The sequence below is a fragment of the Lathyrus oleraceus genome, chromosome 4, assembly GCF_024323335.1.
Source record: "Lathyrus oleraceus cultivar Zhongwan6 chromosome 4, CAAS_Psat_ZW6_1.0, whole genome shotgun sequence".
Lineage (NCBI taxonomy): Eukaryota > Viridiplantae > Streptophyta > Magnoliopsida > Fabales > Fabaceae > Lathyrus > Lathyrus oleraceus.
In genome coordinates this window covers 147,388,986-147,413,538 of record NC_066582.1, presented here as the reverse complement: position 1 = coordinate 147,413,538, position 24,553 = coordinate 147,388,986, and the positions used below count along the sequence as shown (strand labels likewise).

Here is a 24,553-nt window from a genome sequence, read left to right as displayed (position 1 = left end):
AGAGGTTTTAGCCATACCGATATCCACTCTGAATCAACTTTCAGTACCGGAGTAAGGATCCTTGGCGCATATCGTAATTCTTTAACAACAGCTAGTGTGGAAGCACTTATTTGTACTGAAGATTGGCTCAAAAGAGTAATTCCATCTTTTCTTAGTATTGAGGATCTCGATAATATTGATCGAATTGAGGATGGTAAGATGTCAAAAGATGTAAAAAAATAATGTCTTATTACTTTATTGATACATGTTAAATTTTCTTTCTTTCTTTTGCAGAACTATATTCTACGCAAGATGTTGGCAATTGCTCAGCCTTTGTGTCAGTTGTTGATGATTAAGGGTAAGTCATGGGGATATTTTCTCTGCTCGTCTTCTGCTAGGTTATTTATGATACAAATTTTTACTATATCAAGTCTGGATTTTATTTGTTTTCCATAAACTATGAATATGTGACCAATGCCACTCATTAATCCTACATTAATCATGAATGAGCTAAATGAATGATACATTAAGGTTTTTGGTGAAAATGTAGCTTGGTGATTTTTATGTGGTGTTGACCATTAGTTTCCCAGCCTCCCCAACCGATTTTATTTCCATTACACACTTTCTTAAAACTCTCGTTTGAATACAACTACACTACGAATTCAAAAATTTGTAATTCTACTACTATGAATCTCATACTTTTTCTTGTTTATTGTCTAGGTTGTATTCAATAGGACATTTGCTTGATATTTGTTCGCCAAAATTGGATTAGGACAATAATCATATGTATCAATGTTATAGTTTTTCAACTAAAATTTCCCGATATCTCCATTTGTTCGATATTTGTTCGCCAAAAATTGGATTAGGACATTTGCTATTTAATTCCGCATGTTTACTTTTTCAATTATGTTTTCGCTCACAGTAAGTGTCATGTCTGTCTTTTGTAGCGCCTTTTGTCGACTTCAAGTAAATGAATTATCTCTTTTCCTTACAATGTAGGGGAAAACACAGTGAGCACTCTTGGTAACTTTGTGCTGCTTATATGGTTATTTGTAGTTCTGATAATCAACTCGAGCTACACGACAAGCTCAACTTCAATCTTCACAGTGCGATAACTTTCTTCACCTATTAAAGGCATTGAAAGTTTAGTAAATATGAAAGAGACTATTGGTTACTTGCAAGGCTCTTTTGCCTGGTCCTATTTAATTGATGAAATCGATATCCAGACTAGTTCCTCTAGAAACACCTGAAGAGACTGCAAAAGTGCGGGAAAAAGGTCTCCAAAAAGGTGGTGTTTTCGATTCACAATATTTAGTTCACATTCAAAGTGTTCTCGTGATATTTCCTATTTTTAGGATGCATATCAATTTTTATTTCAATTTTCATTATACAAAATCTCATATTGCTGAATGTTTCATATCAATAAATACTAAGAATGGAAGGTTAAAGAAAGCAATGTCCTCTAAGTTCCATTTATTCAATATAATCCTAAAGGAAACGTAACAGAACTTTTATTTTTATTTGTTAAGTATCCTTTCATACCTGACAATGCCTTAAGCAACAGATATGAGTCCAATGATCGACCGCTCCAACGAAGAAAATACAATAAGGAACATTCACAATTGATGATGCAGAAATTGCTATTTAAATCAAAAAGTTTTTAAAAACTGCTATATAAACCAACGTTTTTAAAAAATCCATATTTAAATTCAATTTTATTATAAAAACCACAACAAACTTTTTTTTAAAATACATAAGAAAACCAAATTGGAATTTGGTGAAAAAATAATCTAATTATTTTAAAAAAATGGTTTTAAACTGATTAAAATAAATTAAACCGGTTTAAAATTATGAACCGGTTCTGAACTGGTTCAAAACCGAATTGAATTGGTTAAACAATTTAACCACTTTTTGTTAAAGTGGTTTCTCAAAACTGTATTGAACCACTAATATGGTTCGGTTCAATTCATTTCATGAACCATGAACATCCCCTACAAACATCAATGGCCGGGATTTGTACATAAAAACCCAGCAAAAGTTAACGTTCCCTAAAGAAAATTTGGCATTCTTTGCGGAAATTGACTTTAAAATGTTAAACAATTCACAAACTACAGCTGTAGATAGGTCATCCTTGCCCCTTCATCAATACAGGTAAAAATTATGGTGGTTGCATTCCTAATTCTTTTTAGGAAGGTTTTTATGCTTTTGTGATATGAGACAAATGACAACGTTGTGCAAGAATTTCATGACTCCACAAATACAAACTAGTATGTTGACAAAAAAACAGTAGTGGGTTTGTTAAACTGATTCTCACATGTTCCGATGAAAGACTTGAATGAAGGTAATTTGATGTAAGGTTGACGAATTCAACAAATTAATTAATCTAAAAATTATTTACTTGGTACCTGAAAATGATTAAAGTGATGGTTATGGAGATGATGTGCTGGTTTCTCCTATTTTCTCAACCATCAATTAAGAAAAACAAAACAAACAAATAAATAGAAAAAGAACAAATTGAACAATCTCCAGAAACAAATAAACCAACATAACCACACAAAAGAAAAATACATCTCAAACCAAATGGGCAATACAAATAATAAAACACGTTAGGTCATAAAATGGCGCATACAAAGTGAGAGTGCTAAACCAAGTCATAACAGAGTGTACCAATGGATGCAGGGGGGATAAAAGTAAGTGCTATAAGTCTACAATAGGTAACACTGCACTAAGTAAAACACAGAGAACATGACCTCTACCAGCAATGAAGAAACTTTGGTCAACCTCTACTGGCAACAAACAGGAACAGGATCACCGACGGCTGAGGCTTGAACAGTTTGCAGCAGATCTGGTTGAGTGGTGTAGTTTTGGAGAGACAACTTCAATATGTGGGTTCGACGTCGACACACTAAGATAAATGGATGATAAGGAATGGCGAACACATGGGCTGTCAGGGCTTGTGGTCGCTTAAAAGCTCCACCACTAAGTAGCCTAATATAAAAGTGGGCTTAGTGGTTATTCTGTGGCCTCAAAGAAATATCCACAAATCTAATTTTGAAGGCTCTAAGAGACATCACGAAAGAGCCACCCTCGCCCTAAAAGGCTCTTTCAAATATTGTGAGGTTGTAATGCCGGTTTTCTAGAAGGTGCAGCTTATATCTCAATAAAATGTCTCAAATAAATCCAATATTTACAAATCTTGAGCAAACTATTAGAGATTAATTATAAAGTTATCAAACCGTCAAATATACTCTATCACCATCTGCCACCCGAAGGCCAAGAGCTGGCATTGCTGCTCTCCTATTTCATGTCCTTCACAGTTTATCATCCAATGTCACATTGAAGTACACGTGTACCACACAGGAGGTTTTGATCAATTTACACAGGTAGTGCACAACCCATGAAAGCACACTCCTACTAAATTTATCATAACTGTTCTTGAAAAAAAATAGTTACTAATGTTACTAACATTTCTTACAAGACATCAATAAATCTTTCAACAACACGGGTTGCTTTTATATGAAAACCAGTTATTAAAAAGGACTTGTATACTTGAAAGATAAGAGCTCAATTGAGTTCGGATTCTGTAACTAATATACGAGACTTCAATATCCTCACAGAACAAAACATAATGATCATGACTTGGAATTTTCAAAACCAAATAAGTAAATTTTTTTTTTTTTAAATGAAAAAAATAGCATGTGTATGTTGAAAATTACTATACCAGTAAAAGGAGCAAAGTGAACAACATTGAACTCTATAAGTAAAAAATGGAAAGACAGTGGCATGTATACAGAGTTCAGAATCAGGTGAATAACCACTTAGGAGATTTGGAATGTCAATGCATTTTTACAAATGAACAAATGGTAGATCTGTCAATACCTCTAACCTAATCAAGCATTTCCTCCAAACAAAGCCAAAGACAAACCTAAATCTACTAAATCATAGTCTTCTCACCTCATCACTCCCACCACCGCGTCTTTATATCAAAACCTTGTTCCTGAAATTGCATCAATTGCACATTTAGATTTCTCGAAATATCAAATACTCACACAATTGAATCAACTGGAAATAAAATTATAAAAAACACAAAAGAAATTGAGAAAAATAATCGGAAATTTGGAAGAATTGAAAAAAGAAAGGGCACACCTACGTCTGTTTGGTGTAGGAGGAAGGGGAAGGAACGCGTTTGTTACGGAACATCATGTAACCGACCGGTAAAACAACTCCGATCATCATTACGGCGGCTCCGATTAGGTATCTGAGAGGACTTGGAGGCTCCACCTCTATGAAGGTTCTAATCTGAATCAGAATGAGATTTCATTAGATCAAATATTTCGCAAGAAAAAACCTAAAATCATGTTCGTTGTAAGCAGATCTACTTACAGGCATGTCGAGGAACGTTTCCCACTGATTGTTTTGTCGTTCGCTACACTCTCCTCAGTTATGGAAGCTTCTCCTCTGCATCTGATGATCAAACTAAATTAATTAAAAGATTTTAAGCTTAAGGGCATTTTTTACAAGTTTTTTTAAAGAAAAAATAACTTTTATATATATAGAGAGAGAGAAAACAAAATAAAATGTTGGTTGAAATAGTTTTTAAAAAATTAAATTATTTCATCCATTTATTATATTCTTTTTTTGGAAAACTAAAATTTGGAGTTCTCTTATAATATATTTTCCTAAAATACTAATGTGATTTTTATCATTTTTAAAAATTTTAAGAATAAATATTTTAGTTATCGATGTCAAAAAAATTAATAATGGATATTTAAGTTATTTATGTCAAAATTTAGATTTTTTTATCAAAATGATTTATATCTTTTTAAAACTTCTCAAAATAACCCATATTTCGGAGTATTTTTCAAAATAATTCACTTGGGAGATCTGGTGTCATATGAAGTGGTGTTTGCTCTCTAAGTTAAAGAGGTGACGTTAATTGGATTGGTTTCTACATCTAATACTGTCAATCCAATTGACGTTTATGTGTTAGGTTTAAGAGGAGGTGCCAATTGGTCTGACACATATGTGTGTTGTGTAATTTTTTTTGAAAAATAATGTACATTTTGTATAAAAGTCGAAATCAGACAAATTGATATTAATATTAATATACATTTACATACGAATGTCAAAAAGACTAATGTCGTTGGTCGGATGACCTAACCGACCTCTGATACCACATCCCTTAGTTACCTGAACGCGTGGCCCTAACCCTACGTTGATGATTCACCCAAAATGTTTGAGGATTTGAGGGGCCAGAAACATCACTACCATTTGCAGGAGATTCCCTAAGATATTCAGACAACTCTGCGTAGTCTTGTGTATGCAATGAAGCGCTACTGCCAACGTTGAGTTCGTGACTCATGCCAGAGTAGTTGGGATGTGTTTAAGTCATTGGAGGGAGACCGAGACGGTTGAAGGGTGACATTGGTGTGAATGATGTGTCGAGAAAATGTTGAAATGTTTATTGTGGTGTTAGGTAGTCATATGGTTGCTGCATGTTTTGGTTTTGTGATGTTTGAGCTTATTGGTTATATGAGGAGGAGGGACAATTGATGTTAAATACTCGCTAAGTGTTTTGGCTAAGGCGGCTATGGTAGGGTGATGTGTTTGGTGCATAGCGATGTCGGGTGTCTTGATAATGATCTTCTTGTTGGTGGTGGTACGAGGTATGCTCTTGGTATTGTGGTTGAGTGTTTGACATGTTAAGGTCGTAGGGTTGTATGTGTTGTGGGCCGATAATTTTGACGGACATGGGGCTGTGAGTAACCATTTTGGCAATGTTGTGGGGGGTAGATGTTGAACCTTCTTACGTGTAAGTTACCTGGCGCGGGTCGTATAGGCACATATCCTTGGCGAGGAACTCAAATCCAACTGATTTGTACCAAGCCTTATAATTACGAGTTGGTTTTTCTTCGGTTGGCATCACAGCGCCAGTCAAGACATGGTCTTGTCGGTGCTTCCATTTTCGACACTCAGATCTAGCAAAACTTTGCCAAGGGTTAAAGTTCTATTGGTCGTTAACTTTTCGTAGATGCCATTCTCTGAGGTTTGTCGGGGACCTGGGATGTGTTAAAGCATACTGTTTACCTTGAAAATTGGTAAACAACCGCTGATCTTCGAAATTCCTAAATTTGGTTACTCACATGATCGATTAGATTGATCCTAGGACATGTGTTAAGTATCTCGTAAAAGTGGTAGTAATAAATGATCAAAACTAGACGTCAGATCAAAGTTTCAAAGACAATTAAGAACAAATGGTCACTTAAACGAAAAGAAAGGTCTTGAATTGACGTTTATGACTAGTAAAGAAAAAATGAAATAAACGACATGAATTATAAAAGATTAAAAAATAGTAAAGTAAAGTTTGCAAGTACTGGAATCTTAAGACTGTAAGATAAAAGTTGAGGGTGAGGAAAGGAATGAAAGGATCTTAAATTTGAAAATGACGAAAGTAAAGATAAAGTGTTTGAAAGGAAGAAGCAAGAAAGAATGTTTTTGGAAAGAGAGTAAAGACAAATTTAGTTTGCTTTGAAATAAATAACAATGGTGTAGACAACGTACATTCTGCGTTTTACAATTCTTCTTCACACGAATACTTAGTAAATTTGCAGATTTTGTACACAATTTGACACAATCTTTTCTAACACTAAGACCCTATATTTATACTGGATCGAAATAACCGCTATGATATCCCTTCAATCGCGTTGATACACGTGGCGCCCTGCATGCACACATTCGTTCACCCTGCTCCACGTGTGCTCTTGCGATTTCTGACGAAAGGGAACTTCCCTTCTTTATTTAAATTTCGAATCTTTGATCAAAAACTATTTTTCAACCGCTTCTTAAAGAACCGCTCCGAAATCTCAGCTATGAGCTTGATCTTTATCCAACCAGCTAAGTTGATTCACCTCCAGTTAGTGGAATTACTTCTTGGTCGAAACCAGCTGTGCATATTTTCCAATTTTGGTAATTTGGGGTGGGTATCGAAAATATGAGGTAACACATATTGAACTGTAATTTAACATGGTCACTATGGTGCATCTTCATAATGGTGAATCTTATGATCAGTGTGCATGTAGTCTAAACGAGAACATCTTGTTTGTTGATTTCATGGTCACGATTCAAGTTTATATATGGATGTCAAATGAACTAAAATGTGAAAATATATTAGATTATAAAATGAGCGATATTATAAACAAATTATTACAAATTAATTCGGTTAATGACAATATATTTGTTGGTCGAAAGTGATCCAAGAGATTGCAATATTTGGTAATACAATATCTAAGACATCTGTTGTAACTCATACCACGAGTCGACCATTTGCACCAAAAAAGTAAATATATTATTTAGAAGCAATAATCGGTAAAGTAAGTAAATATATTTAGTTGTTAAGAACTTACTTTTGTGCGTACATGAATGTGAACGGATTGTGGTTGACAAACGCTAAGGACAGTAGTCTGGACCAACCTCATGCTTTGAGCAAAAAAGTGCATCCAAAAAATGTAGATGTGTCTTTATGTGCATTTTTACACAAAGAGCTATTAAGATAAGTCAAACAAGCGGACCCCAACTATAACTTCTTATTCTATCTACATGTCTTAATAAACCTAAATACATAACATGCATACTAGAACCACTACCTTCGGGAAATAAAAATAAACTAATTAAAAGCATAATATAACACTTGGTTTTTATTATCCGAGCGTCTTCGGTAGAATTTTCATCTAACTATAAGTTGTTGTAATATGTCTTAAGGCGTGAAAGGAGTATACCTTTACCTCTCGAGTTATCATCTAACAAGTTAGCACCCAATAGTTGTATGCAAATTGAATTCACATAGTTGGTTTTCCCATTTATTGTCTTACCCTCGATAAACAGCCCCAATAACATGTACACATCTTCTAACGTTACAGTACATTCACCAATTGGAAACTAGAATGTTTGTGTCTCAGGATGCCATCTTTCACATAAAGCTAGAATACATTTATTCTCAACCGATCAAGACATGATTTTGCTAACATGTCCAAAATCGGTGAGTTAGGCATAAGGATGAATCAAGTCATCGATGATAACAAATTTGTGGACACGAGTTCGAAAAATACAAGAGCACATTGCTTATGGTTGTTGCACAAGACAACAACAATAATGTCTTTCCCATTGCCTTTGCTCTGGTTGAAGGTGAAATCGCTGATGGTTGGGGTTCCTTCCTTAGTCATCTCATAATACATGTCACTTCACAAGTCAATCTCCGTTTGTTTTCAGACAAACATGCTTCTATTGAGAATGCTTACAATAACCATGATAACAGATAACATAACCCTCATTCTATCCATATTTATTGCATTAGACATATCACACAAAACTTTATATGTGCAATCAAAGACAAGAACCTTCGCAAAAAAGTGGTGAATGCAGGGTATGCTCTAACTCAGCCGTCATTTCAAAATTACTGTGACGAAATTAGTTTGTCAAATACAGATGCAAAAATGTAGGTGGATAACATACCACTAGAGCAGTGGGCAAGGGAATTTGACAGAGGATGTCGATGAGGCCATATGACAACAAACCTTATGGAATGCATGAACGGCGTATTCAAAAGCATTAGAAATCTACCAATAACCGCATTGGTGAGAACAACTTATTTTAGGTTGGCATCGACCTTCTCAATCTGAGATGAAAGATGGAGTGCAGTGTTATTGTCAGGTCAATTATTCAGTGAATTCTATATGAAAGTGATGAAAGAGGAAACTATCAAAGCTAGCACACACACGATTACAATCTTTGACCGTCATAGGCAAAATTTCAATGTACAGGAAACAATGGACCACAATGAGGGGAGACCAAATTTATCATATATTGTCAGACTAAACAGAAGTTGAAGCAACTGTGGCAAGTTCCAGGTCTTTCGTATACCTTACTCCCATGTCATTGCGCCATACGCACACACTCACCAAGATGCTTACAGCCATCTATCCGATGTTTACAAGGTCATTACAGTCACGAATGTCTATAACAAAAGCTTCTCAATGTCAGCAATGGAGGAATATTGACCCCCATATCAATGGGACATAGTTTGGCACAACTATGAGGTACGAAGAAAGAAAAAATAACGGCTAAACAACATGCGTATTAGAACAGAAATTGATATGATTGATAAAATGATAAGATTATGTAGTATATGTCGTCAACCCGGACACAATAAGAATAAATATCTCAATCTCGGAGCAACCTCTGCATCATAATTTAGTACCTCCTTTCAATTTTTGTAACCTTTGATTTTGATATATTAATAACTTTTTGTTACAACAACGTTAACAACAAACATCACCCCAACTTAAACAGACTTAAAAACGAACAGGTCTGAATAAACAAAACAAACAATAAATATCAAAATAGATAAAAAATACTTAACCGCAATATTTAAAAACAATATTTCTAACTGATTACAACAATTAAACTGATATCATTTGGTACAAACATCATTTCCCTTGCATCCTTATCATTTTTAACTCGCAGCCGCACACGTACAAAATCGTGTCTCTCAATACTTCTAATTTTTCGCCTTTAGGTATGTGTATGTCTGACCAACGAATCAACTCTCTCTGTAGTTGCTTGAAACGACAAATGTTCTAGAAGAGCATTTCCATCGGGGGCTTGTCTCTCGAATAAATCGCTTTCTCATAGCGACGACGAAGACGAACCATATTTGCAATATAATGAAAAGAGATGTGGAAAAATGAATCACACCACACCTCTATTTATACAAAAAAAAAGATTACACAATACACACAGACGTCATACTAATTAACGCCTTCTCTCATTCTTTACACACAGATGTCAATTGGATTGGCAACACCATGTGTAGAAGATAATTCAATTGACGCATCATCTTTAAATTTAAGGGTAAACTCCAAATCATCTGACACCTATATGTTGACTTTTTTTTTTTGGAAAGTTAGGTAGCTTGAGAATTAATCTGAAATGTGGATTATTTTGATTTTTTTTTTTGAAAAATTGGATTATTTGGGTAAGAAATCCCAAAATTAATTCTTTAGTCTATAAAAATAAGTTTTTATTATATTTTAAGTTCTCATAAAAATATTTTTAAATATATAAAAAAATTAATTTATTTAATATGTAACAAATAGATTCTAAATATGCAACCAAAATAAAAATTAATTTTATTTTCATTGGAAAAAAAATTCTACTAATTTGATGTTTGAATCTCAAAATATTTTTAATTTGTTTTCCGTCTCAATTTTTTGTGAAGTGGATAGAATGAAATGATGTGTTCAATATCTCAATGAAAAGGGGTTTAGTTAACTAAATAAATCAATTGTTGATGACTTGAATTTATTTTTATCATCTATACATGTTTTTCACCTCAAACCTCAAATATTTTGACACAAAACATCGTCTTCTAACTTAAAAACTCGTCATCTTCCTCACCTTCAACTTAAAAATAGAAAAAAAAATCTCTATTTTAAATTCGAAATATGAAAGCTTTAAAAAACATCGATAAAAATATCACATTTTTAAAAATAAAAACATTTTATTGTCAAAACAAATCAGAACCAAAATACAAAAGTTTCACACTCAATAAAATTTCTACACCTTTAAATTATAAAATTTTCTCTGACATAACATTAAAATATTTTACATTTGAAATCATCCAATATTATTCGAAGAATAAGATATATATAAATGATCAAAGGTTAAAGATTTAAAATAAAACAAATATATTATGTAATATTTTTTTTTAAATTGATTATTTATATTTTCAATGTATTTGTTAACCTTTTATATATATATATATATATATATATATATATATATATATATATATATATATATATATATATATATATATATATCAAAAACAAATTGGCTCAACAATGTACAATATCTTAAATTGATTTTTTTTTAAAATTAAAGGAATAAAATAGAATTCGAGATGAAGATAATGGATAAAAATGATCTTTTATGGTGAGTGAATGTACAAGAAATGAGCCCCGCCTTTATAATTTGGACACCTGTTTATATATTTTCCCTATGTTCGAAAAAGGCTAAAACTCGAAATAAGTGAATATAAACACCGAATGGTTTTCACTCCGCCAATGAATATTATCAAAATAAATATAAATTCCACTTGGAACTCGGAAGAAGTACCCACAATCTCTCACTTTCTGTTGTGTCATTTCCATTTCTACTTTTCTCTCACTACTCCATCTACCGTCCTTCCCCTTTACTCGCCTGAACCCTAATTCGACCTGCCGGAACCCAAAAACCACCGCTGAGGTTTCATCCACGTTTTTGCTATTCCATTATAGTGTTTTTTAAAATCAAAATATCATTTGAATGGTTGAGTTGTTGATGCAGTAGATGATTGAAGAATAGGCTAGAGATCAAAAGAAGCTGGATTTCCTCGCCGAATGGAGGGAGGTAGCATCTCTAGACTTAATTATTCTGGTACTTTCATGTCCAACTTTTTTTTTGGATACAGGGTTCTCATTTACTATATATTCTATTTCTGATAGTGTGTGTTTGGAGGTTTAATAGTTTGCAAAGTTAGTGTTTTAATTTCAATTTAACTACGTGAGTAATAATAAATTTACAACTCATTGCATTTTGGTTTACTTTCCCAAATGAACAATTTTTTTATTTTTTATTTGTTTTATTTCGCTCTGGACTATTTCAATGTTTCTTAAGATATGCATGCACAACCCTTGAGATTTGTAAATTGTATAGTAAGTAGTACTTTGGAATTTGAAATAACTCCTACAAATAATGAAGGGTCTTTCTTAGATTTCGACCATTGCAAAGCTGTTTATTGCATACTATTTTGAGACTATCATGTAAGGAATGTTGATTTTATATTTTACACATTAGTCGTTTCATTCTAGCTGTTATCTTTGTGGTATCTATCAGCACTCCATGTTCTGCTATGCTCTTAATGCTTTTGGGGGTTGCCACTCCCCATGCGACCTGTCTGTAAGCGCGTATGCTGATTGCATGGACGTGCATTTATATCTGGTGGATCTTATGTGTGGGTTTGTTTATTTATGAAATATGAATACATTTGTATTTGTTTGGCTACATTATTCTAGCTGTTTCTCTAGTCTTATTCACTTGTATGTTTAAGGGATACACTCATGGATTATGATGACAATGACTTTCAAAGCCAGAATCTCCATTTAGCCGGTGAAGGGAGTACCAAATTTCCTCCAGTATTAAGGCCATATGCTCTCCCCAAGTTTGATTATGATGAAAGCCTTCAAGGTCATTTAAGGTTTGATAGTTTGGTTGATACTGAAGTTTTCCTCGGCATTGAAAGTAACGAAGATAATCAGTGGATTGACGCATATTCCCGTGTAAGTAGTGGCATAGAGTTCAATTCAACTGAAGCTGAAACTTGCTCTATATCAAGGCATAATAATGTTTGGTCTGAGGCAACTTCCTCGGAATCTGTTGAAATGCTGTTAAAATCTGTTGGACAGGAGGAATTTATCCCTAGAGAAGCTGTTATACAGGAATCGGATGCCTGTGATGAACTTGCATGCTTAGTCAACCAAATGGATCCCTGCCTGAAAGCTGATGAGAAAATTGAGTTTAAAGATAACGTTGCTGATACACAGTCACCTAGTTGTATTCATGAAGACTTGTCCGTATCAAAAGAGGATGTAGAAATGGAGCAGTCTCTGGCTGGAGTTTCCCAAGGCTGTGAAGGCGAACCATCAATAGATGGAAGTTTAAATAATATAGAACCACCTGATATGCATCGGCATATTGACTTACCTGAGTCAGGGGGGATTCTCTTTACTGATGGTAAATATGATGATACAATCCAGATGAAAGTTGAAACTCCCGCTGATGCTTCTCTCCATGAAAAAACTAACGATAACTCATCTGCGTCTGTGGCGACGGCTAATATGACCGAGGCATCTACAGTGAATATCCCTTCTACTTGTGAAGTCTTAAAAATTCAAAATATGCAAAATCAAATAGTTGGTATCGGTGATGACAACCAAAGTTCTTTACAAACACAAACTAGTAAGCAGGATTTTGAGTCTTACGTGAAGAACAAAAATTCTGATGTTGACACTCAAACTTTAGATGTCAGTGCGGTTGAGGGTGAAGCAAATCAGTCTGATAATCCACTTTATTTAATCCATAGGGAAGACACTTTGGAAGGTGAGAGTGTAGTTGAAGGCCTTGCGACTGGGATAAGTACTTCAGAGAAATCCTTGAACACTGTATCTAATGATATTTCTAACCTGCAGAAAACAGAAAGAGAAAGTGAAGATGCATGTTTTAGAGATTTATCCCAGAGAACTGCTAATATAGACACATTATTGATTAAAGATCCTGTGGCGGATGATCAATCTGCACCAAATACAAGCAACATTCCAAAGATTGCAATAAAAGATGATTCCAGTTCTGAAGGGGAAGATGCATATTTTAGAGATTTATCTCAAGAAAATGCAAATAAAGATGCTTTTTTGATTAAAGGTCCTTTGACAGATGATCAATCTGCACCGAGTACAAGTGACACACCAAAGATTGCCATAGAAGATGATTCTAGTTATGAGGGGCATAAAGTTGAGGCTAGTAATTCTGATTGTGGAACTTGCCCTAATTATCAGCCGAATATGGTTACGATTGAGAAGACACTTGGCGTGAGCAATATTTCCAAGGAAAAGGAGTTGTTATTCATTGCTAACCAGATGGATACAGATGATTTGTTAAGTAAGGCAGATGCATCTATGTTTGCTGTGGTTGATAAAAAGACTTTTGTAGTTGGCGAAGGAAATAGTGATAACAGAGCAAGTTTTTTCAGTTTCAATACAGTGGTTTCTACTAAGCCTTGTATTTTGGGAGAGACAACTCAAGTATGTGAAAATAACAAATCTAACAAGCAGGGTGAGCATAAATTTTTTTGTCAAGATATTTCTGTCAGTGACCAAGGGAGTGAAAAGGCTTCTTTCGATTCAAGCACAATTCATTGTGATGTTGATCAATCCCATCTTGCTAACGGGGGAGCTTGTTCCTCATCTCTTGGTGCATGTAGCATGGAAGCCTCCACAGTTTCAGTTGATGTCACGCCCATCAATAGTTCAGGTATTATTACAAATTAGAAAATCAAGTTGGTTTAATAGAAGATCTATCTTGTTTTAGGGTTTATCTTCAATATTTCTTTGCATTTTTTCAGGTTCAAAATATTTTAGAAAGTATTTATTCAACATCCTGTAAGACAGTATATGTTGTACATCCTAGCTGAATTATTATGTATTAGTTTAGTAGCGGAATTCATACATATATTGGTATAGGATAATAGGAGTTTATTTATGTGATTTCAATAAATGCTTAATAACTGTAGTCTGTAGTAACATAATATGCCGAATCTGCATATTCTGACACTACATTGAGCTTCTTGAGGCTTGACCTCTAAATAAGTAATCTGCGTACTTCACTGAGAGCTTTGGTGAATCATTACATATGTTGTACCTCCTAGTAGAATCGTGTATTTGTTTAGTAGCACAATTCATATATTTATTTGTACAGTAGTTTATTTATGAAATTGCAATACATGCTTAATAACTGTAGTCTGTAGTAACCTATGAAGCACAGACACTGACGACACTGACACGTCCACACACGACACTGACACATCGACACCGGTAATAATTTTAAAAAATGAATCAATTGAATGTAATCACAAGTGTCGGTGTCGGTGTGACATAGACACTGACACACCTATTTTCAGAGGTGTCGGTGCTTCAGAGGTAGTAACATAATATGTTGAATTGACATGTTCTAGTACTACATTGAGCTTCTTAAGGCTTGACCTCTAAATAGTAATCTGCAGACTTCACTGAGAGCTTAGGAGAATCAGTACATATGTTGTACCTCCTAGCAGAATTGTGTATTAGTTTAGTAGCGCAATTCATATATTTATTGGTATAGTAGTTTATTTATGTGATTGCAATACATGCTTAATAACTGTAGTCTGTAGTAACTAGTAACCTATGAAGCACAAACACCGATGACACTGACATGTCGACACACGACACTGGTAATAATTTAAAAAAATGAATCAATTGAGTGTAATCACAAGTGTCAGTGTCGGTGTCACACAGGCACAGACACACCTATTTTCAGAGGTGTTGGTGCTTCAGAGGTAGTAACATAATATGCTGAATTGGCATATTCTGATACTACATTGAGGTTCTTAAGGCTTGACCTCTAAATAAGTAATCTGCGTACCTTAATGAAAGCTTAGCTTTGGTGAATCGTTACATCAGTTTCACTCAACAAGACTCTCAGATTTCTCTCTCTGGTTTATCATTTTCCTATTGTGTCCTTCTTTTGCTCTCAGTCTAACTGTCCACACTTGAAGTTACAGATCACCACGAGCTTAAAAGGATGAAGCATGTTGGCTCTGCTTCTGTTGATGAAAAGGAAGACGTTAAAGCCCAAATAGTTGAGGAAGCAGACATTTCTCTTCCTGTTGGGTTTTCTAAACTGGAAGTTGAACCTTGTCCTGCTGCTGGAAACGTAAATAAAAAAAATTCTGACAATACTGAACACATACTATGCGAGACAGACAACAGCTGTCTGCATAATTTGGATATTTGTGCTACTGAAAGTATCGGTGAACCTCAAGAAATACAAAGTGGTATGGCTGATCATGAGTGCACAAAAGAGGCTACTGTGGTTGCTGATCTAGGTGAATCAAATGAGAAACAGGGTGATGAGGTTACTGTTTCTTTTATTAAGGATGATAAGGAGGCAATACAAGAGCATCATGACAAGCCATACTCGAAATTATCAGGTAATCTTTAATATGTACATATGGTTCCTTTCCAATTTTTTTTTTGTAGGTGTAACCAATTTTTAATGACTCTGTTTTGTGATAGTGCTTTGTGCACCTCTAAGAACACATTGTCTATATGTAACTATTCTTGAATGTTGGAGCATCTCATTACACATATTAAGCCTGCCACCTTATTTATGGTCTCTGCATAGTGTATATGAATGTGGTTGTGGCATCTGATTCCTGATCAATTGTCTACTTTTTGAATTTGCACTTGATTTTCTTGTTACTCTTGTTTATGCTCGCTGTGTGCATACAATACATTAACTTCTGGGTGTAATATTGGAAAATGTTATAATTTATACTCCACCGTTTTTTATTTGGAAACAGTTGTACCAAATTATAAGTCGCTTTACATTACCAATGAATCATACATGTTATTTTTCCTATTATACCTTTAAAAATTTATTATTCTCTCTTTTTCAACTCTTAAAATTTATCTTTCCCATATCATTAATGAAGGACAATTTTGTAAAATTCTTCATAATATCTCTCTTTTCATACAACAATCATTACATTTCTTAATACGCATGAAACTAGCAAAACAGCATCTAATAAAAAGCGGAGATAGTATCAATTTGTCCTGTCCTGTTTTAGAATGACCCCATCTTATGTTAGTACAATTGTTGAAAATATAGTATGGTTGAACTATGTGCTGAATTGTTTATACTTGATTTTTTTTAAAGCGAATTGTTTATATTTGTAATATACATCTCCCGTTCTTTTGTAACATTTATTTAATTTTTCCATACCTATTAGAAGATCAATTTTACAGATGACTTATTGTTTGCAAATGAAGGTTCCATATCGTCTTCTGTTCCGGATCCTCACAATGAGTTGCATGAGACTGGAGGCTGTCCTGCCAATCCTTCATATAATAAGTGTGGACCATCTGCTACCTTTGGTAGCCCTCTTGAAACTGAAAAGGGTGTGAGTATTAAGCCTACTGCTAATCTGAACACACCAGTTTTTGAGTTTGTGAATAAGGAAGCAAGAAACACATCGTCTTCTGATCATGATCACATGGGAAATGATGTATCTAAAGATGGGAGAAGCTTAGATCCTGATGTAGATCTAGTGGCAAATTCGTCCAAAAAAGACATTACAGATTTGACCCCAATCGGAGAAAAAGCTGGTGAGAGGGGTCCTCTTGAAACTGAAAAGGGTGTGAATATTAAGCCTATTGCTAATCTGAACACACCAGTTTTTGAGTTCATGAATAAGGATGCAAGAAACACATCGTCTTCTGATCATGATCACAAGGGAAATGATGTATCTAAAGATGGGAAAAGCGTAGCTCCTGATGTAGGTCTAGTGGCAAATTCGTCCAAAAAAGATGTTACAGATATGACCCCAATAGGAGCAAAAGCTGGTGTGAGGGGCTCCTTTCCTGTTATTGCAGCCAACAAAGAATCAGTGGTAATTCGTGTTGCAGTTCATAATAAATTTTCATAGGAACTCTTATATAAATGTTACTTCTCCATCATTTACAGCTTATTGAAAGATTCATTGTAAAATACAATCTGTATTTTTCATTATGAATTGATCTAGTTGACTTATTTTATTCTTTTTTCTCCTCTTATTTTTGAAGGTTGTAGCAGAATCTCCGCCGGCTTCTGATTTAGGTACTCCGAAACCGAATGTAGCTAGACTTGTATCTCATGGAAGTCCACAAATACCTGATGGTGATTTAGCACAGAGTGTTTCTAAAGGTACACCTGAACATAAAACCAGGCGAACACCTAATAAGACTGCTGGAAAGGAATCGTCTAGAAAAGGAAGCAAAGGAAAGACTCCAGCAAAACGGTCAGAAAAAGGGGATAGTTCAACAAGTGTACCTCTGAGCCCATCCTCTGGTTTCCAGCTGATGCAATCCAACGAGGCACATCAGTATAGGAAAATTGATTCCATCAGTACAAAGCCATTTTCAGATTTGAATCCCTCTGCTTCTCCGTCTGTTATGTTTCAACAGCCTTTTATGGATGTTCAACAAGTACAGCTGCGTGCACAGATCTTTGTCTATGGAGCTTTGATGTGAGTTCTAATGTTGGCTGTTATTTTCATTTAAATGTTATGGCTACTTAGATGTGATGTGCAAGTGTGCTTATGAATATTATATTTTCATCCGTTCCCCTCCACACTTATATACCTTAGTGTTCAAAATTGGACCAGACTAGTTGATCCTCCTGGTTGAACTAGGAATCAGTGAAGCATTCTGTTTCTAATTGATCTTATAATCGGTTAGAACAATAAAAAGGCCAGTTGTGAGAGTGTTTTTTCTTTTCTGTAATTTTTTTTTATCTCAAAATTTTAACTAATGTCTAGTGATAAAAAGCCATTATTATGGTTTTTTACTATTTTACCGTTTACTATTAATTTTCTTTGATGTTAATTTAAAATTAAACTTTCTTATATTTTAATATTATTTACTGTTATATAAATGTTAAGATCCCACCTCGGATAGTATATGGCCTGGACATGTCCTTATAAGTGGGGAGCAATCCTCACCCTACAAGCCGGTTTTGTAGGGTTGAGTTAGGTCTAATCACATTTCTTAACATGGTATCAAGAGTCTCGTTTAAGATCCGGTGGACCACCTGCTATCAGATTTCAACTATCGGGACCCACAATTTATTTCCACGCCACAGATGTCCAATCCAATCCTGGGCGTGAGGGTGTGTTAAGAGTACCACATCGGATAATATATAGCCTGGACATTTTCTTATAAGTGGGGGCAATCCTCACCCTACAAGTCGGTTTTGTAGGGTTGAGTTAGGTCTAACCACATTTCTTAACAATAATATAGCGTGTCTATGTATGTCTCTGATATCCGGACTATTGACTGATGAACTAATGTCTTCGCCGGCTATGGGATTATTTTGCAGTTTTATTGGAATTCTTTCAGTACAATTTGGTGTGTTGAACCTTAGTCATCTTCTATGATGTTCCCAACTTCTAATAACTGTTATCTGAATCCAAAGCCTGTTTGCATCTTTGAGATAGGATTTTGTATAGGCAGCATGAGTTGTGCTATACTCACCAGTATGATGACCAACTGTGCTGATCATTTTTCTTATTTATGTTGCTGCAGTCAAGGCATAGTACCTGAGGAGGCCTATATGTTGTCGGCTTTTGGCGGTGCAGGTTTTTGTCCCTTCAAAATCATGATATCTTCGCTTAGTTTATTCTCTTGCTTGCAATAAAGTATTAAGCTCCTAAAAATTGTTTTTTTAGATGGTGGACGGAACTTTTGGGAGAAAGCCTGGTCTTCCTGCTTGGAAAGACAGCGGATTCACAAGTCTCATCCAATTAACCCAGAAACACCACTGCAATCACTATCTGGTATATTTATGATATGTACTTATATATGCGTGTTTAGATTTTCCTCTGGTTTCGTCGTGTAACACTTGTAAATGAGATCCTGCAGGTACTAGAACCCATGATTTGGCAGTTAAGCAAAGTGAGCCGCAGGGAAAGGGTATCACTTCCCCTCTTGGCCTAGCCAGTAGCAAGGGCACTCCAACAATTGTAAACCCTTTCATTCCCCTGTCATCTCCCCTTTGGAGTCTACCGTCTCCCTCACAGACACTTGTTTCATTGCATCCTAATCAAACTCCACCACTGAGAAACTTCCTTGGGCATAATACATCTAGGATATCCCAATCCCCCCTTCGTGGACCATGGATTGCTTCTTCTACACCTGCACTTGATAACAATTCCTATCTCTCTGCATCACCTGTCACTGATACAATTAAGTCCAGTTCAATCAAAGGAACTTCTGCACCTTCTTCCTCTAGCATTAAGAATGTCCCACCCAATCTGCAAGCTTCTAATGTAGGTCTACAAAATGTATTTCTGCAAACTACTCCTCTGTTTAATACAAACAATGTGACGGTATCAGCTGCCCGGCATTCTTGTGATCCAAAGTCCAAAAAAAGGAAAAAGGTTACAACAGAGTCTGAGGATCTTGGCCACAAGGCTATTCATATGCAGTCCCATCTAGTATCAACTCCTGTTGTCAGCAACCATATATCTCCTGCTAATGCCACTGCAACCCCTGTTGTGAATGTGCCAGTAACTACTGTTGAAAAATCAGTTGAGTCTGTATCTCCTCTATCTCTTCCTGATCGCCTCAAAAGTGGCTGGAATGTTGAGAAGAGGATTATGTCAGACGAGTCTCTTACAAAAATTGAGGAGGCAAGGATAAATGCAGAGGAAGCTTCTGCTCTTTCTGCTGCTGCGGTGAATCATAGCATGGAGATATGGAAACAGTTGGATAAGCAAAAAAATTCTGGATTGGCATCAGATATTGAGGCCAAATTAGCTTCTGCAGCAGTTGCAGCTGCAGCAGCTGCAGCTGTTGCAAAGGCAGCAGCTGCAGCTGCCAGTGTTGCGTCAAATGCTGCACTGCAAGCAAAACTGATGGCTGATGAAGCATTGATCTTTTCTGGTCTTGAGAGTTCTTGCGGAACTTATTTTTCGGAGGGTATGAATAACTTGGGAAAAGCAACCCCTGCTTCCATCTTAAAGGGTGCAAGCGGAATCAATAGCTCTAGTTCTATTATCGGTGCTGCAAAGGAGGCTTCGAGAAGGAGAGTGGAAGCTGCTTCATTTGCCAGAAAACGAGCTGAAAATGTGGACGCTATTGTCAAGGCTGCTGAGCTGGCAGCAGAAGCTGTTTCACAGGCTGGAAGGATTGTTACCATGGGTGACCCTTTGCCGTTAAGTCACTTGGTAGAAGCTGGTCCAGAGGGTTATTGGAAAACACTCCAAGAGTCTTCTCAGCAAGTTGGGTTATTGAAAGGCATGAGCAGAGGTCCGATGAATGTTGACAATCTAGACAGACCAGAAACCTCTCAAATATCTAACAGAGATACCTCATCTATGGAAATGGGGAAGCATATTGCTGCAAGTGAGGAGTCACCCTTTCAGAAGGGGTGTAATGAGATGTCACTGGACCCTATCAGATCAGTGGATGAAAATAGTTCAAATGGATCAAGGGCTCGCAGGGTTTCTAATTTAGTGAATCCCGTTGGCGTGCTTCCCGAATCTGTGACTGAAATGCAGGCTTCTTTAACTGATGGTAATGGACCCGGAAATTTGGAGGAGAGTAACATAAAAGAGGGCTCACATGTAGAGGTTGTTTTGATAAAACTTTTTCCTTTCTTTTAGCGAGTTAGTTAATGTAGTTAGATTCGTGACTGCTGATTTTTTTGGGTTATTTGTTATCGTGGCAACTTTGGTGATTATTAGGTTCTACCGTTCTGGTTTTTACTAATCATTCTTGGCTAACTGAAGCAATCGTATGTATCAGGTTTTTAAAGATGGAAAGGGATTTAAAGCAGCATGGTTCACAGCCAATTTATTAAGTTTGAAGGATGGTAAAGCATATGTATGCTACAACAGGCTTGTAGCTGATGAAGGTTGGTCAAGCTTATGCATACTTGTTCATTGATGAGAATGAAATACATTATTTACTACTTGATCAATAAGACAAACTACATGGTTTTGTTTTCTGATTTTTTTACTATTTACAAGAGTCAATGTTGGGCTTTGTGTGTACTTCAACTCAGGAATCCTCTATAATACATCTGAACGTAAAAGCTCATAGAAGATCGCATAACTCATTTTGATATTTCTTTGAAGGTGGTTTTGTCGTAGGTTTAATCCATAAATTCACAGTCGAGGTTTTGAATTTAAATTAAGCATTTTGGATATGTTATTTTATAAAATTGTTAGTATGATGCTCGTCACTGGTCATTTCCAATGAGATCTTATATAATTGTGTAATATAGGCAGCACTCTTTTGATTTGGATAAGAAAAACCATTGTTTCAAAGGCGCAGGGCCTTTAAAGGAATGGGTTTCACTTGAAGATGATGGAGATAAGCCCCCTAGAATACGTGCTGCTCATTCTGTTACCAGTTTTCATAATGAAGGGACAAGGAAGAGACAAAGAGCAGCTATGGTAGATTATTGGTCCATTGGGGATAAAGTTGATGCTTGGATACAAGAAAGGTATATTTTTTGTTTTTATACTCTATGCTAGAAAGATAAAGTATTGTTTCGATGAATGACTGTGAGATATAAACTGACACTTATACTCCATAATTTTTTTTATCTCTTTGGCCTTAATCCAACATATACAAGGGATGTGATTTAGTTCCATTTTTTTGTTTGCTTTCAAATAAATGGAGTAACTAATTTAAAAACCAAAATAAATCCAGTGCATTATAATGTTTTGTTGCTATGGGTAACTTTTTGGGTTATTTCTTAAAGGGAAGGTGCTAAACACGAAATTTGCACTGGGGAATGGGTTTTTATTGCATTGATGGATTTGTTTGCTCAAAGTACAGGAACAATGTTATTTTTGATACGTAATACCCACCATTCTGGGTAATATTCAGATAAGACAAATAAATAAGATATTTTATTGCGCATTCAGTTCCTTCAGTGCAAAGTAGGTACACTCTAAAAGTTCTTGCAGATTCGACTCATCCTATTTATTAGCTTTTGTCTCACATAAACTTCATAGCTGCAAAATGTATTTCTGCAAACTTCATAGCTGCAAAGTAGGTACACTCTAAAAGTTTTTGCAGATTCGACTCATCCTATTTATTAGCTTTTGTCTCACATAAACTTCATAGATGCAAAGCTTGGGCTATTAATAATGGTCTTGCTGCTTGGTTTTGAAGAATCAATTGGTTTCATTCTGTAATTTCATTGTGCTGCAACGCACAACACACCTTAGTTGTGTATTTCCTTTTATAATAATGATGTATTTCATATATTACGTCTATATTTTGATGTAGCAGTTACCTCAAATTTAGCTATTTTTGTTATTAGTTGGCAAGAAGGAATCATTACAGAAAGGAGTAAGAAAGATAGAACATATACTGTTCAATTCCCAGGTATTGAAGTTATCTAACTAGCCATTAATTTTAAGTTGTGCTTACCAATGTGTATAACCGGCTTCTTGGAAATACATAATCTATTTGGTTTTTCGCAGCAAGTGGAGAAACATCAGTTGTTGAAGCTTGGTATCTCCGTCCTTCCCTCATTTGGAATGATGGGAAATGGGTTGAGTCTCCTAATGTGGGAGCAATTGACAGTCCCACCAATGAGGTGCTTTGTTTGCAAACTCTGATGTTTTAACTTGATGCACTGCCTTCTGTGCTGAACTGTGCATTTTGAATGCAGGGCGATACACCGAGCGAAAAACGGACTAAATTAGGTAGTCTTGAACAAGAACTGGTAAAAGGAAAAAACAAGACCTCAAAAGGCACTTTTGCTTCAGAATCAGCTAATCCCAGTGAATTGAGGTTACTTAATTTGTCTGAAGATCATAAAGTGTTCAACGCTGGTAAGAACATCAAGAATGAAAAGAACCCAGATGCACACAGATTGGCAAGGTCTGGTCTTCAAAAAGAAGGACCAAAAGTGATCTTCGGAGTTCCTAAACAGGGGAGGAAAAAGAAATTTATGGAAGTAAGTAAACATTATGTTGCAGAGGGGACAAGTAGAATTAATGATGGAAATGATTCCGATAAGATTGCGGATTCTTTGATACCACATGCTTCAGGATCACGCGGATGGAAAAATAGTTCAATAAAAGGCACCAAAGAAAAATTAGGAGCTGACTGCAAGCCCATTTCTAAGTCTGGAAAGCCACATAGCGTTATGGGTAGAGTGATCCCATCAAAACAAAAACCTTTGTCAAACCCTCGGAACAATGATTGTACAAGTCGTACAGAAAGGACAAGGGATTCTTCAAGTCATGCCAACAGTGCATCTCAGCGTGAAAATCAGATGGAAAGGGCATCCTATTCTGAAACCCCAGGAGCAAGACAAACCTCGAATTCCTCACGAGCATCTTCAACAGATTCTCATCCCACTAAAAAGCCACTTACATCAAGAGCAAGTAAAGGAAAACAAGCCCATGCTGATGGAAGGTGGGGTAAAGTTGAAGTGGAAAAGGCTGTGAAAGGAAATCTGGTGAAATCAACCTCTGAAGAAGTTCTTGAGCCTCGTAGATCGAATCGTAAGATCCAGCCAACTTCAAGAGTAAGAATATGTTTGACGTCAACTAAAATTGACTGTTCTAAAGTTTTGCATCTACTGATTTTATTTTATTTTCAAAATGGTAAGAATCTGTAAAAATGTAGCCATTTATTTTGAGCCTGATGTTGTTGACTTTGGGTTGGCAGCTATTGGAAGGAATCCAAAGTTCTTTAATCATCACAAAGACTTCTTCGGGTCCACATGAAAAAGGCCACAAAAACCAGAACCGGAATACTCCTAGGGGGTAAGATTCTGTTTCTATAATTCTACTTTCAGCTATTCTCCTGTATCTGTAGCCGGGTGAGTTTGACATTTCAATTTAATGATTAACTTTGACAGATAATAACCATGGTTGAATGAAGGATTTGCAATGGTCAGAGTTAGTTGAAAGACCAAGTGCGGTGGGATGATTCACATACTCTGCATAAATTTGTATATTATATATAATAGGGGACATAGCAATGGGAATTCTTGCTTTTTTTTTGGTTTAGTCAGACTAGTCAGAGTAGTTGTTCATATATGGAATTTATCCATGTTGACTTATTTATAGAAGTTTGCTGATATATCAATTGGTAACATAATACTTCTCCTTGGATATTAACTTAACTGGTACAACGATTTTTGCTCCTATTTTTCA

The 24,553-nt window shown here is 35.6% G+C and overlaps 2 protein-coding genes across 11 annotated transcripts; one reads left to right on the top strand and one right to left on the bottom strand.

Annotated features, from left to right (window-relative positions):
• Nucleotides 1-3,717: 3,717 nt before the first annotated feature.
• On the bottom strand, nt 3,718-4,530 carry LOC127074189 (uncharacterized). Its single transcript, XM_051015493.1, has 3 exons — nt 4,363-4,530; nt 4,130-4,278; nt 3,718-3,976 (listed from the first exon to the last, which is right to left on the bottom strand). The coding sequence occupies exons 1-3, from the start codon at nt 4,366-4,368 to the stop codon at nt 3,958-3,960; spliced, it is 174 nt and encodes a 57-aa protein (XP_050871450.1). The 5' UTR covers nt 4,369-4,530; the 3' UTR covers nt 3,718-3,957.
• A 6,530-nt stretch (nt 4,531-11,060) lies between these two features.
• On the top strand, nt 11,061-24,553 carry LOC127074188 (uncharacterized). Of its 10 annotated transcripts, XM_051015490.1 has the most exons (17): nt 11,068-11,280; nt 11,362-11,451; nt 12,125-14,100; nt 15,380-15,814; nt 16,656-17,275; nt 17,448-17,890; nt 18,948-19,000; nt 19,091-19,198; nt 19,284-20,191; nt 20,225-20,995; nt 21,171-21,279; nt 21,696-21,873; nt 22,702-22,766; nt 22,865-22,980; nt 23,056-23,919; nt 24,063-24,160; nt 24,256-24,553. In XM_051015490.1, the coding sequence occupies exons 3-17, from the start codon at nt 12,135-12,137 to the stop codon at nt 24,257-24,259; spliced, it is 6,738 nt and encodes a 2,245-aa protein (XP_050871447.1). In that variant the 5' UTR covers nt 11,068-11,280; nt 11,362-11,451; nt 12,125-12,134; the 3' UTR covers nt 24,260-24,553. The 10 variants fall into 10 exon arrangements, 9 of the variants coding, with proteins under 9 accessions (XP_050871449.1, XP_050871447.1, XP_050871444.1 ...); XM_051015487.1 differs by having other exon boundaries at nt 11,365-11,424; nt 19,284-20,995; XM_051015486.1 differs by having other exon boundaries at nt 11,362-11,424; nt 19,284-20,995.